The 12,822-nt window shown below is 44.3% G+C and overlaps 1 protein-coding gene across 9 annotated transcripts in view; it reads right to left on the bottom strand.

The window, feature by feature from the left end:
* GARNL3 (GTPase activating Rap/RanGAP domain like 3) overlaps positions 1 to 12,822 on the bottom strand; it is a 145,312-nt gene that overhangs the window by 99,108 nt on the left and 33,382 nt on the right. For 6 of the 9 annotated variants that reach the window (XM_036112831.2, XM_036112833.2, XM_036112836.2 and 3 more), the window contains exon 3: positions 8,583 to 8,652. In XM_036112831.2, the coding sequence (XP_035968724.2) occupies positions 8,583 to 8,652 (70 nt within the window). Of the gene's footprint in view, positions 1 to 8,582; positions 8,653 to 8,723; positions 9,096 to 9,358; positions 9,379 to 9,613; positions 9,637 to 12,822 lie in introns of those variants that run through there. The other 3 variants (XM_036112838.2, XM_036112839.2, XM_036112834.2) reach the window with 3 other exon arrangements.

Here is a 12,822-nt window from a genome sequence, read left to right as displayed (position 1 = left end):
TCTTTGGATAATTCTTTATCAACATTCTTCTTAAAATCAAGCTTGTTAAGATTTGGCCAGAAGAGAGTTTGAAATTACACGTTTGAGCTAAAACCTAAAGCAGAGCTTCTCTGTGCTGCTGATTAAGGGCAGAGGAGTTTGCTCCAACAATCCACTTCATTTCATTAGAAAACAGCCTATAAGCAGCAGGGGCTGTAAGAGCATGGGCTTAGAGACTGAGAGATTAGGCCCAGGGGGTCTTGGAGCCACACAGATCTGGGTCTGAATGTTACTTTTACCACTCACTGGCTGTGGGGCCTCTCTGAGATCATGAGTTAAATGGGGAGCCATTCATTATCCACAAATGTCTCCTGAACCCCCACACTGTGCAACATAATCAAATAATACCTACTGCACGGTTGTTTGTAAGGGTTAAACAGGTAAATGCACCTAAAGCATTTAGCTCAGTGACTGGCACATAGCAAATATTCAATAAACGTTAAAACTAATAATAGTAATCACAAAATAATCATAATAAAAGATTTGTCTCCATTATGATACATAAACAATTACAGGATGAACGTCTCAGGTTCTACATCACAGAAGATGGCTGCAAGAATTTTAAATTTTAGCCTGGGAAAGGTTCAAAGTCACCCACAAAGACACCAAAAATACCCAAAAAAGCACTCACAATTTTAAACCACATTAACTTACTGGTAAATGTTCTAAGATAAACATGACTGCAGGTACCTCACTGAGTCAACCTGCTATTTAAGATTTAGATACGAGCCAGTTCCATTTTGGAAAACATCTGCCGAAATGATGATTTTAGCTGTAGAATGTCGAAGTCTTGATGTGCTGATGTTCCTGAGGGAAATACGCTGGTAACTTCAATCATTTCTCAATTTGCTAATACTACATAGAATATAATTTCTCCCATAAAACGCCTAGGAAAACAAAAAGCCTCCTCAACCCTGAAGAGAGAACAAAGCTGCGCTGTGTCAGGGATGTTGGGCGGGCCGCGAGATCACTCATTAGCCAAGAATCATCTTTCTGAACAACAGTCCCCCGGGCACAACCCAAATTCATGCCTGAGCAAAAATACCAATCACTACGTATCAGCCTGCAGGATGCAGGAGTCCTCAACAGTCAAAACCTCGGATGTGGAAATCTGCAGATGCCAAGCAAGTCCACTGTGAACCGTTCTTTTGATAGTAATTAGGTAGTACAGTTGGCCTTCGAGGCCACCGTGAGTTCATCACAACAAAACCATGCCATCCTCGCAGAGAAGCATTTATAGGTTTCTTTCCTATACAGCAGGGCAGCATACAACTCGTCAAAATGCGGGCTTGAGTCATGAAGGTACAGGTTTAAAAAGGATTGGACAATATTTCTCTGGACTTGAAACTCCCTTACAGACTGTGGCAGCCCCAGAAGGGTCAAGATGTAGGGTTCTATGAGAGTCAGCAGCGGGGCTGGGCAGGAGAGAGATCTATATTGTGCCCATACCATTCATCATTCGTAACACATCAGTTTTGTATCCGTTGAGTCAAAGGCCAAGAAAAGATCAATAAAAGCTACAAACAATCTTTGCTTTTCCTGACAGATTTCCATATGAAGCGATGAAGAACGGTCGATGGCGTAATAGCTATGCCTTGCTGAGAATGCTGCCATGAGAGAGCAGACTTCCAATTCATCAAGAATATGTTTTAGGTGGAATGCACTGTAAGCTAATGAGTCCAATTATATTGGGGGAGGGGGTCCAAGAGGCGTGTTAGTCCTTTCTTTTATTTCTATTTGATGGGTTAGGCTACTTTCTATTTTCAACCAAATCGAACCATTCATTCAATCAATCAATATTTACTAAGTAATGAATGCTAAGCATTGTGCTTGGTGCTAGGGACACAATGGTAACTAAAGAGTCATGACTCTTATTTTTAGGGAGTTTATAATCTGCACCCTTGTTTATGGGATTGAAAAAAGTGTCAAGAATAACGGTTCACTGGCAGAAGAAGAAATTTTCACCAGGTGCTTTTAGTTTGAGCTTTTAAATCATCTACTATACGAGGCAATGTTAGAGATGCATTTGGGGTGTCATGCTATTTAGAACTGAATTTTGTCCATAACCTTTCCAGAGAGAAGCTGCCCCATCCCCAAACTGTGCTGAGGAGCTGGGTCTTGGAGGCCATATTTATACCACATGACCCCACTTCCCTAAACACAACAGTCTGAATCAGGGATAGACACCTGAACCACCATGACATTCTACTTGGCATTTGAAACTGGGCCCAAGAATGAACAGACTGGGGTGGGCAGTGGGGCTGTAAGACAAAGGGAATTGGGGGATTGGAAGTCAGTTTAGTAATAAACAACATTTAATAGGAACTCAGTATGTGCCAGGTCCTAGAGACACAAATATGAACAAGGCAGACGTGGTTCCCACCCTCATCTCTAGTGGACGAGAGAGTACTAAGTAAACAAATACATGAAATAAACAGAGTGTGCTAAATACTATTAAGAAAAGAAATAGGATGCCGAGTTACAGAACAGCATGGAGAGAAGGACCACTTGAGGTAGGGTGGTTGGGGAGGCCTCTCTGAGAAGGTGACATTTAAGCTGAGATCAGCCATGAGAAGTGATGGGGAAGACCATTCCAGGCAGAAGGAAGATTAAGTGCAAAGGCCCCGGGACAAGGAAGAACTCATGTGTTCTTGAGACCAAAACAAGGCCAAATGTGTGAAGCACAGTGGAGAGAGCAGCATGAGGGAGGGTGGAAGAAGCAGGCAGAACCAGGATCACACAGGTTCTTGTAGGGCTTCGTAAAGGGTCTGGACTTGAATGGGCAGCCAATGAAGCATTTTCAGAAAGAAAAGACATTGTATTGCCAACATTTTAAAACATCACTCTGGTGTGAGGACAGACATATAGACTAATGGGATAGAAGAGAAAGCCCAGAAATCAACCCTTGCATGTATGGTCAAGTGATTTTATTTTTTTATTATTTTGTTTTAATATTTTATTTATTTATTTGACAGAGAGAGAGAGACAGCGAGAGAGGGAACACAAGCAGCGGGAGTAGGAGAGGGAGAAGCAGGCCCTCCGCTGAGCAGGGAGCCCGATGTGGGGCTCCATCCCAGGACCCTGGGACCATGACCTGAGCTGAAGGCAGACGCTTAACGACTGAGCCACCCAGGCACCCCTGGCCAAGTGATTTTAGACAAGGGTGCCAAGACCATTCAATGAGGAAAGGACAGTCTTTTCAACAAATGGTACTGGGAAAACTGGATATCGACATGCAAAATAATGAAGCCGGACCCCTATGTCATTCCATACACACACAAAATAACTCCCAATAGATCATAAACCTATTGAATGAAGTTGGACCTCTATTTTACACCATATACCACATACAACAATTCAAAATGGATCAAGGAAAAAAAGTAAAAGCTAAAAGTGTCGAATTCTTAGGAGAAAACACAGTGGCAAATCTTCCTGACACTGGATTTGGTAATGACTCCCTGAATATAACACCAGAAGCACAGACAATAAAAGAAAAAAAAAATGGATGAATTGGACTTCATGGAAATTACAAAATTTATGCATCAAAGGATATTGTCAACAGAGTAAAAAGACAACCCACATAACAGCAAAAAAGATTTGCAGATCACTTATCTGATAAGGGAATTGATATCTAGAATATATTAGGAACCCCTATAACTCAGTAACAACAAAACAAACAACTTGATTAAAAAATGGGCAAAGAAGGCAAAGAACTTGAATACCGTTTCTCCAAAGGAGAAATATAAATGACCAATAAACACATGAAAAGATGCTCAACATCATTGGTCATGGGTGAAAGGTAAATCACAATGAGACACCCCTTTACAACACATTAGAATGGCTATTAAACAAGATGGAGCAAGTATTGGTGAGATTGTGGAGAAACTGGAACCCTTGTGCATCGCTGGTGGAGACATAAAATGGTGCGGCCACTATGGAAACATGCTTGGGAGTTCTTCAAAAGTTAAAAATAGAATTATCATATGATCCAGTAATTTCACTTTCAGTTAACAGACCCAACGGAATTGAAGAAAGCAGGGACTCGAACACAGACCGGCACACCAATGCTCACAGCAACATTATTCACGATAGTGAAAAAGTACAAGCAGGGCACCTGGGTGGCTCAGTCGTTAAGCGTCTGCCTTCGGCTCGGGTCATGATCCCAGGCTCCTGGGATCGAGCCCCGCGTCGGGCTCCCTGCTCGGCGGGAAGCCTGCTTCTCCCTCTCCAGCTCCCCCTGCTTGTGTTCCTGCTCTCGCTATGTCTCTCTCTGTCAAATAAATAAATAAAGTCTTTAAAAAAAAAAAAAGTACAAGAAACCCAAGTGTGCACTGAGATAGATAAATGGATAAACCAAATGTGGTGTATACAAAGGATGGAGTTCATCCACAAAAGGGAATGAAATTCTGATACATGCTATAACATGGATGAACCTTGAAAATATCACGCTAAGTAAAACAGACCAGACACAAAGGACAAATATTGCAGAATTGCACTTACATGAGGTCCCTACAGTAGGCAAATTGACAGAGACAGAGGTAGAATAGAGGTTACCAGGGGCTGGGGAGAAAGGGCGAATGTGGACTTACTGTCTAATGGGCTGATGGAAAATGCTCTGATAGTGGATGATGATGGTGGTCACCTAACATTGTGAATGTACTTCCTGCCCCCTGAATTGTACACTTAAAAATGGTAAATTTTCTGTTGTGTATATTTGACCACCATGAAAAGAGGTGTTAAAAACCCCGCCACTGCTCGGAAAGCAGACGGGAGAGAGGTGACTGTGCAGTGAGGGGAGCTGGTCGGCTGAGAGGATGCATCAGCACTCGGAGAGTGAATGCGAGAAGTCACAGGGACCGAAGAGAACCTGAGAAATTAGCTAGAGTCTGATGGCTTCCTGGTCACATGAGGCCCAGCTGTGCTTCCTGTGCTTCATTTTGGTGAGCTTCACCCACACCCTTTCAGTGAATTACTTTAGACTTGCGCTGGACTGAGTGGGTCTTTGTTCCTTGCAAGGAAACAATTCCTGATGAAGGCAGGGAACAGCTGGGCTCCGGCAAAGCAGCAAATGCTGGAGACTGCTGGCTCCTAAAGCCAGACCCCAGCTCCAGGGAAGCAGAGAAACTGCCTTTTCCCTCCGCTCAGTGCCTAGCACCATGCCCAGTGAGGGGGGGCGAGGGCAGGCCTTCAATACGTGGGTATTGGATGAGCGCCAAGAAACCCCCCATGAGTCTAGAAAGGTCTGAGCTTCCATGTTTTCACTCACCAAATTCATACAACTAAGCCCCCAAATCTGTCCTCATTATTGATGTCAATAGCCAAGCTTGGTTCTTCACAAGGACTTCTACCTCATTTGTTCAAGGTCAAAAGAAGTCTATGCTAAAATTTCAATTTTGCACCCTTCTACAAACTTTGAGTTTCAAGATGCCCAAGATTGATTGGGTTTCCAACAATTTCATCAAACCAGGTGTGTAAAAAAAGTTAAAACTTATTTTCTGATGCATATAGAAAATACAAAAACAGTTTTTAATAATTAGCTGTTGGTCAAAGATGAGAGAAAATGTCTCCTTCCTTAAAACACTGGAGTCAGATTTTCAAGAGATCTTTAGACAGCAAAAATGGAACTTGGCTCATTTGATTTTTCTCAACCATTCCAACCACCAAGACATGCCATTCCTGACAAGGGAAAAGTCGACACAACCTAATTTTACAAAAGGAGGGGAACTGTTACCCAGAGAACTGTTTATAACGATGTTGGGCTACCACGTGGTTAAAATGGTAACATGAGGGCTATATAACAAGAAGACATTTACAAAATACGGCTGGACGAAAAAAAGAGGAAGACAAAATTATATGTGTAATTTGATTACAGCTAGGTGGAACTGAGGTTAGTCGCTATAAAGATTGGAAGGTACCAAAATGAGATCAAAAAGTGGCAATGGGGCAGGGGAATTACATGTGGAATTTTTAAATGTATTTAAAATTTACTTTATACTATTTTAAAAGTCAGCTAGAAACACACACACACACACACACACACACACACACACACACACACACAGAGACAGACACACCCATGGCTCCCAAACAAAAACTTGAACAAATAAAAGGAAGAATTTTGGTCAATGAGCTGCCTCATCAGGCTGAGGATAATCGATGACAAGTCTGGGGTTCTCTAAGGCAGGCTTTCTTCAAGTGTGGTCCTGGGACCAGCGACATCACTATCCCCTGGGAACTTGCTAGAAACACAAATTCTGGGTCAACCCCAGACCTACTGGATTGGAAACTCTGGGGACGGGGGCCCAGCAGTCTGTTCTGAGAAACTCTCCACGTGATGCAGATGCCTGCTCAGGTTTGAGAACCACCTCTCTCAACTACCTCCCCAGTCTGACAGCCTGTGGTTTCCACAAGGCTATAAAGGGTCCATCTTTCACACCTTTGTTGTCTCCCCAAACACCACTCTCACCATTTACAAGAGCTTCATGTGACTTACTGGATCCGGTCCAAAGTCCACCTGCAAGTCAAGGTCCTCCTTTGGTTACCAAATTTCATCTTTACCACCACGGCTAGCTAATATGGACTGTGCTTATGTGCATCATCTCATTTAATCTCCTGACAACCCTATAAGGTAGATTATATTAATATCCCCATTTACATAATATATAATAATATAATACTATAATACCCCCACAGATGAGAAAACTGAGGCCAAAAGAAGTCCAAGATCAGACAAGTAGGAAATGATGAAACAAAATGACTTCTGGGCACAAGTTCTTTTTTTTTTTTTTTTTTTTTTTTTTTTTAAAGATTTTATTTATTCATTTGAGAGAGAGAATGGGAGAGAGAGCACGAGAGGGGGGAGGGTCAGAGGGAGAAGTAGACTCCCCGCTGAGCAGGGAGCCCGATGCGGGACTCGATCCTGGGACTCCAGGATCATGACCTGAGCCGAAGGCAGTCGCTTAACCAACTGAGCCACCCAGGCTGGGCACAAGTTCTTAAGTGCCACTGAGGTTCAGAGAAGTCCGCAGGCAGTAGTGGGTGCTGGAACTGGTATGTGAAGCCAGGCCTGATTTCAAAGCCTGCCTGCTTTGTGGCCACTCAGCTCGGCTGCCTCATACACTCTTCGAAGCAGGGCCATTTGCTCACTGCCCCTGGAATACATCACTGCCAAGAATCACGCTGTTTGCAAATATCCACGGTCTGTCTTCTCTACCACCAACCCACGGCCATCCTACAGCCTCCACGAGGCCTTCCTGGCTGCTTCCCCGAGATCCCTGGCTAGGATGGGTCACTTCCTCCCTTCTCTTCACCCCCCCCCCCCCCGGGCCCTATCTGTATCCCTCTCACGAGATTTACCAGTTCACGCCCTGAATTATAGTTCTACACATGCTCCTTCGAGGGAGGCGGTGGTCTGAGTTGGCCCGGTGCCACCAGTGATGGACACAGAACACGCATTGATGGAGTCAATCAATGTGTCTTTTATGTGACTAAATTCATTTTCTAGATATTTTATGTATCTTATCTGCCCAGCTCAAGACAGTAAGCTCCTTAAGAACAAGGACCAAATCTTTTACTTATTTTATATTTTCAAGAATACTCAGCCCTGGGCCAGATGTACAGTCAAGTCTATAATATTTGAGTGAATTCAAATCCTGCTACTGGTACACAACTCTGGTATAATTTGTCCTACTACTTAAGCCCTGCAAGAATGCAGCATATATTAATGGAAGAAAATTGAGTGCTACACAAATGGATCCAAGCAACTCATTTTTCATAAATAGATAGAAATAATAAATTCAATGTTTTTAATAGTGTTAAATAATAATCAAGAAGATTCTATGCGCACATTTTCCTGAAAATTTGTTCAAATTTCCATGCAATTGGGGGAAAAAAAATCACAGTTCTGTCCTTTAAAAAACTGAGGCTAAAATATGCCTTCATTATTCCTCTTTTAAAATGAAAGCATACTATTTTAAAAGATCATAACATAAACCCTAATGTCTCTCGTAAGGAAAATGTAGATATTTTCATTCCAGGTATCTATCAACTATCACAGTATATGCTAGCCCAACAAATATACTTTTAACAGGAAGAAAAAAAATCTCATAAATATTCTAACTCCTACCACATACCCAGAAAGCAAAGGTACGGAAAATCAGAACATGTATTTCAATAATATTTAAACCTCAAAAACTAGATTTGTCAACTTTTAGGAATTAGATAATATAAAAACCAAATGCTGCCTCTCTTAATTCATAAATCATTTAATTATATACCCCAATTATATGCACCAGAGAAAAATACCAAGCCACAACATATTTTTAACAAACTGGAAGGCACAGATTCAGAGTACGTAACAATAAAAACAAATAGATAAGGATGATCAGATTATTATGGCCTTTCAATCGTCATTTATTCCCAGCCCAGCCCCACACGGTACCCACATGGTCTGACAGTAAATATACAACAAAAGATCTGATGAGCTCGGCGATGCTCTAAATCTAAATCAATGCACTACCACTGAACAGACAGTGTAAACTTACCAGCTCCACAGATCCATAATGTTTCCTACTGAAATCCCCACGTCTACAGCCTAGGTCTTCCGAGACAGAGCTGGAACAAAAATGCTTCATCAGTATTATACATAGCGATCTGGCCACAAACCTTCTGCAAAAATCGACTACCATTTGCAAAAAGGGCTGCTGTGGGACAAGCTTTGCCCCGGCTCCTCACTGCAGGGGAGCCTCCTTGCAACACACACAGTCCCCAGCAGCCATTGCAGAGCCGGCGCTCGTGGAGCCCTCAGTAACAAGAAAAACACCCGAGTCATCCCTGGAAGTATAGGCAATGATTGAATTAAATATTTAGTCATTTGGAATCGATTGAGATTTCCAAGGCTACTGGTGGTTTATAATTTCATTTCTGTATAACCAAAGGGGATGAGAAGCCCTGCAGTAAACTTGAGGCCAGGGACAAAGCCTGCAATTATCTCTCGTTTAAGAGAGGCTCTTTGTCCCAAATATTCAACATAAAAATAACCAGCATTATTTAATGCTATAGAGCAGAAATGAAACTTTAAATAGGAGGAAGAAACTTCCAAATCCTGGTAGGCCCCACCCCACCCCTTTTCATTTATGACAATATGACAGTATGAAAAAAAAAGAGCAGCACTGACAAAAAATCTAAAAATCTAACTTCAAGGATCTTTAGTGTTTATGTAACATAGCTAACACTTCCTCCAGCCCCACCCCCCCTTAAATCAGATAAGAAAAATTACACGCATTGTGAAGAGCAATTAAAACAAGGGTAAAACTCTTACTGCATTTACATCTTGAATGCAGAGTTCCACACTCAAAAGACACATATCTTATCGATGAGTTAGTCTATTTAGGACCCCAAGTAGTGCTCCTGAAACCACTGGAGCCCCACAAACGCAAGCAGCTTTAACAAGTTTTGTTCTTGTAGATGTCATGCAAATAACTCTCCCAAATGGTAGAAAACAAAATTGCACAGGACCTACAAATCGCTCCAAAATATTTGGGATCCAACATGCAAAGAAAGGTGCATTTTGTACCTTTTCATCCTTCCTTAAAAGGTAGCTACATTTTCTAAATTACAGCCTTCTTGGCACGCTCAGAGAGAGACTGACTTCACTGTTCAGCATCCACAGACCTGACTCTTTGCCAGGACACTCTTTGATAGGCTCCAAGCAAGACAGCATGAGAGAAATGAGGGTCTATTGGTATTCTGCTTCCACCATTTCACAGAGATGGCTGAATTAATCTTATATGAGAAATTTAACCTTTTGTAGTCCTCACTTCCTTAGCAGAAAATGTGCAACAAATTAATGAATACTGTGTGGAAGTGTGCCCCAGATATTTCCCAGGCTACCGTCCTGCTTCCAGAGACAGGATTTTCTACCCCTCAAAAAAGTCTCTGGAAGAGATTTAAAACTGCCCTCCATGGCCTATTCCGGAATGCATGAAATATGTCCTCTATGCCCGTTTTCTTAGCCCGTTCTGAAAACCCTCCTGGAGAATACTGCCAGCGCCCTACGTAACAGTTTCAGGATCCTTCCCCGTCGGCCCTGGGTTACCAACAGAGTGTGCTCCAGGGACAGAAGCGTCTCTGCCCTGGGCCAGAGATGGGGTACAGAGTGAATGCCCAATGGCTGGTGACGAAAGCTCTGTCTGTCCAGTTCAGCCCACCTCTTCGGTTTTGGGGGGGCATCACCGCACCACCAACGGCGGCAGCAGCTTCTAACACAAATGACCAACATCATGAGAAGAGCAAGGATGCTGGGCTCTGGGCCCCTCCCCGGGCTGCCCTAAGCACCACCGAGGGCATTCTCAGACACAGTGCCAGCTCCCTAACTTTGCCAACAGCCAGAAACTAACACAAAAAAAGATGACAACCCTGCATCCTGGGGCAACCACATCCTTAGAAGCTTCATAGCAGGAAAGCAGTGTCCTATGAAAACAACCCAGAGACACAGAAACAGAACATCTGCTCTCAGTTGCCCTTTTCCCCCTCTAATTACATTTCATGCAATTCGCTGCGGAGACAGCGCTTGCTAATGGCGAGAGCCAGGCTGAACTATATGGGGTGCCTTTCTGCGGCTGCAGGAGGCACTCGAACTGCCATGTTACAAAACCCTCCGGCCTCCCCGACTCGCTCCCCAGGCTCCCGGGCTCCTTGGTACCCAGCACAGGAGATGTGATTAAAGCAGTCACCCAGAGCTCCAAGAGGAACTTTGCTCTCCTGCAGGTCCCGGTGTCTGGCCTACTGCTCGGCACAGAGTGGACATGCAGGAAATGTTTGTTGTGTTAATGAAGGTATTTGCACATCGTTTGGATCTTACTTGCCAAGCCTGAGAGCACCCCTGGTGAGCACCAAGGCAGGCTGCCTGTTGAGTCTCCCTCCTCAGCCAGTGGTCATTAGTCCATCAGACAGTCCTGGCCCAAGAAGCAGACCCTGCCATGTGCCCGCCAAAACCTATTCTCCTTTCTTCTTGGGCTTGTCACTAGACCACATCTCCTAGCCCCTCTTGCAGTGCGGCCACATGATTGAGCTCTGGCCAAGAGAATCTGGGCTGAAGCGCCAACACCACGTCCAGCACGTCCTGTGGGAGGCGCCTACTTTCCTTCCCCTTGGCTAACAGGGTGGAGAGGACTATGAGGACTGACAGGAGGGCAGAGCTACAAGATGGAAAAAACCTGGTCTCTGAAAGAGACCAAGGCCACACCTCTAAGAACATCTGTATCAGAATATTCCATGAGCAAGAAATCAACACTGAGTTGTGTCCATCCCATAGCATTTCGGTTTACCTGTTAAAGCTGCCGTGTCCCCCGAAACTAATACGGTAGCGATTGCTACCATAGCAACAGCCTAAAATACATGGCACCTGCTTGGGAGGCAGGCAGCTGCCAGTGAGGAAACTGATCTTGGCGGCCAGGAAGATGGAGATCTAGGGAACACAGTGGCAGAATACGTGATAAAACGTATCCCTACAGTTACATAGAAGGGGGCCCTGTGCCTTCTGAGCCTGCAGCTCTAGGGAAAGTGGCTGGATACGGCAGTGATGCTGTGCCTGGCTCCTCCTGGCTGACCTTAGCAAAATTTTTTTTTATAAAGAAGAGACGAGCCCAGGCAAGAACCGGACGGGTTTCACACAAAGGAAGGGAACAGAGAGAGTCTAGAGACCAAGGGCCTCACAGGCTTGAGAAATCACTGTTTCTGGACTCCAAACAGGAAGAGTTCTGTTGTGGGCAGAAATGATGGGTACCTCCTCCAGACCCAGCCCATACAAAGTTCCCACGAATAATCCTTGCTCTCTTTCCTCACCCACTGGCTGACTGGAGAGGGCTGTGAGGACCAACAGGGGTGAAGCCCCAACAAGGAGGAGGCTTGGTCCCTATGTGACCACAGAGAAGATCCCCAGTGACACGAGTGAAAAATGACTTTTATTATTTTATGTCACTAAGATTCAGTTTATGACAACAGGTGATTTTATCTCAACGGATACAGCTCTCTGTCATTAACAGACAGGAGAAGAATAACTCCCACAGAAAGGGGTGGTCAGAGGGCTGGCGGGCTGGGATGACTCTCAGGGGTCAGCAAACCATGGGCCCCCCCCACCGCCCGTTCTTGCAAACAAAGTTTTATTGGAACGCAGCCATGCCCTTTGGTTACCGGGAGTCTGTGAGGGCGTTTGCATCACATCGGGGCAGTGCTGAGCAGGGGCAACAGAGACTGAATGGCCCACAAAGTCCAAGCTCTTTACTATCCGGCCCTTTACAGAAAAAAGTTTGCCTGACTACTGCTGTAGAGCCTCGCAAATCCCTGTTGCTGGTTTCAGGCCTCCCCATAAACTAGATTAATAAGCCAATGGAAATACTTGAGTCCATTAGAAAACCTGGGGGAAGCTTTCTCAAAATGCAGATTCCCTGGCCCTATTCCCAGAGGTGGTGATTCAGCACGGCTGCGACTTTAACAAGCAGCCGGGGAAATTCTGATGCAAGTGGTCCACAGACAGTGTTTTGAAAAATACTGCTCTTCCAGATGATTCTGGAATCCCTGGGAAACCCGTCAGCTATCCTGCAGCACTTCCATCAGGAGGGACAAGGCCGTGTTTGTTTTAACGGGAGGACGTGTGATATAGTCTTTCCGGGTATGTGATGCAGTCACTGACATATTAAGTTCTTAACCTCTCTGGGCAATAGTCCCTCCCGTATAAGATGTGGCTGATAGTATCGCCTACTTAACAGGGTTAGAAAGGATAAA

Source organism: Halichoerus grypus, chromosome 14 (genome assembly GCF_964656455.1).
Source record: "Halichoerus grypus chromosome 14, mHalGry1.hap1.1, whole genome shotgun sequence".
NCBI lineage: Eukaryota > Metazoa > Chordata > Mammalia > Carnivora > Phocidae > Halichoerus > Halichoerus grypus.
The sequence above is the reverse complement of the archived record's forward strand: the minus strand, read 5'-3'. Positions and strand labels throughout refer to the sequence as shown.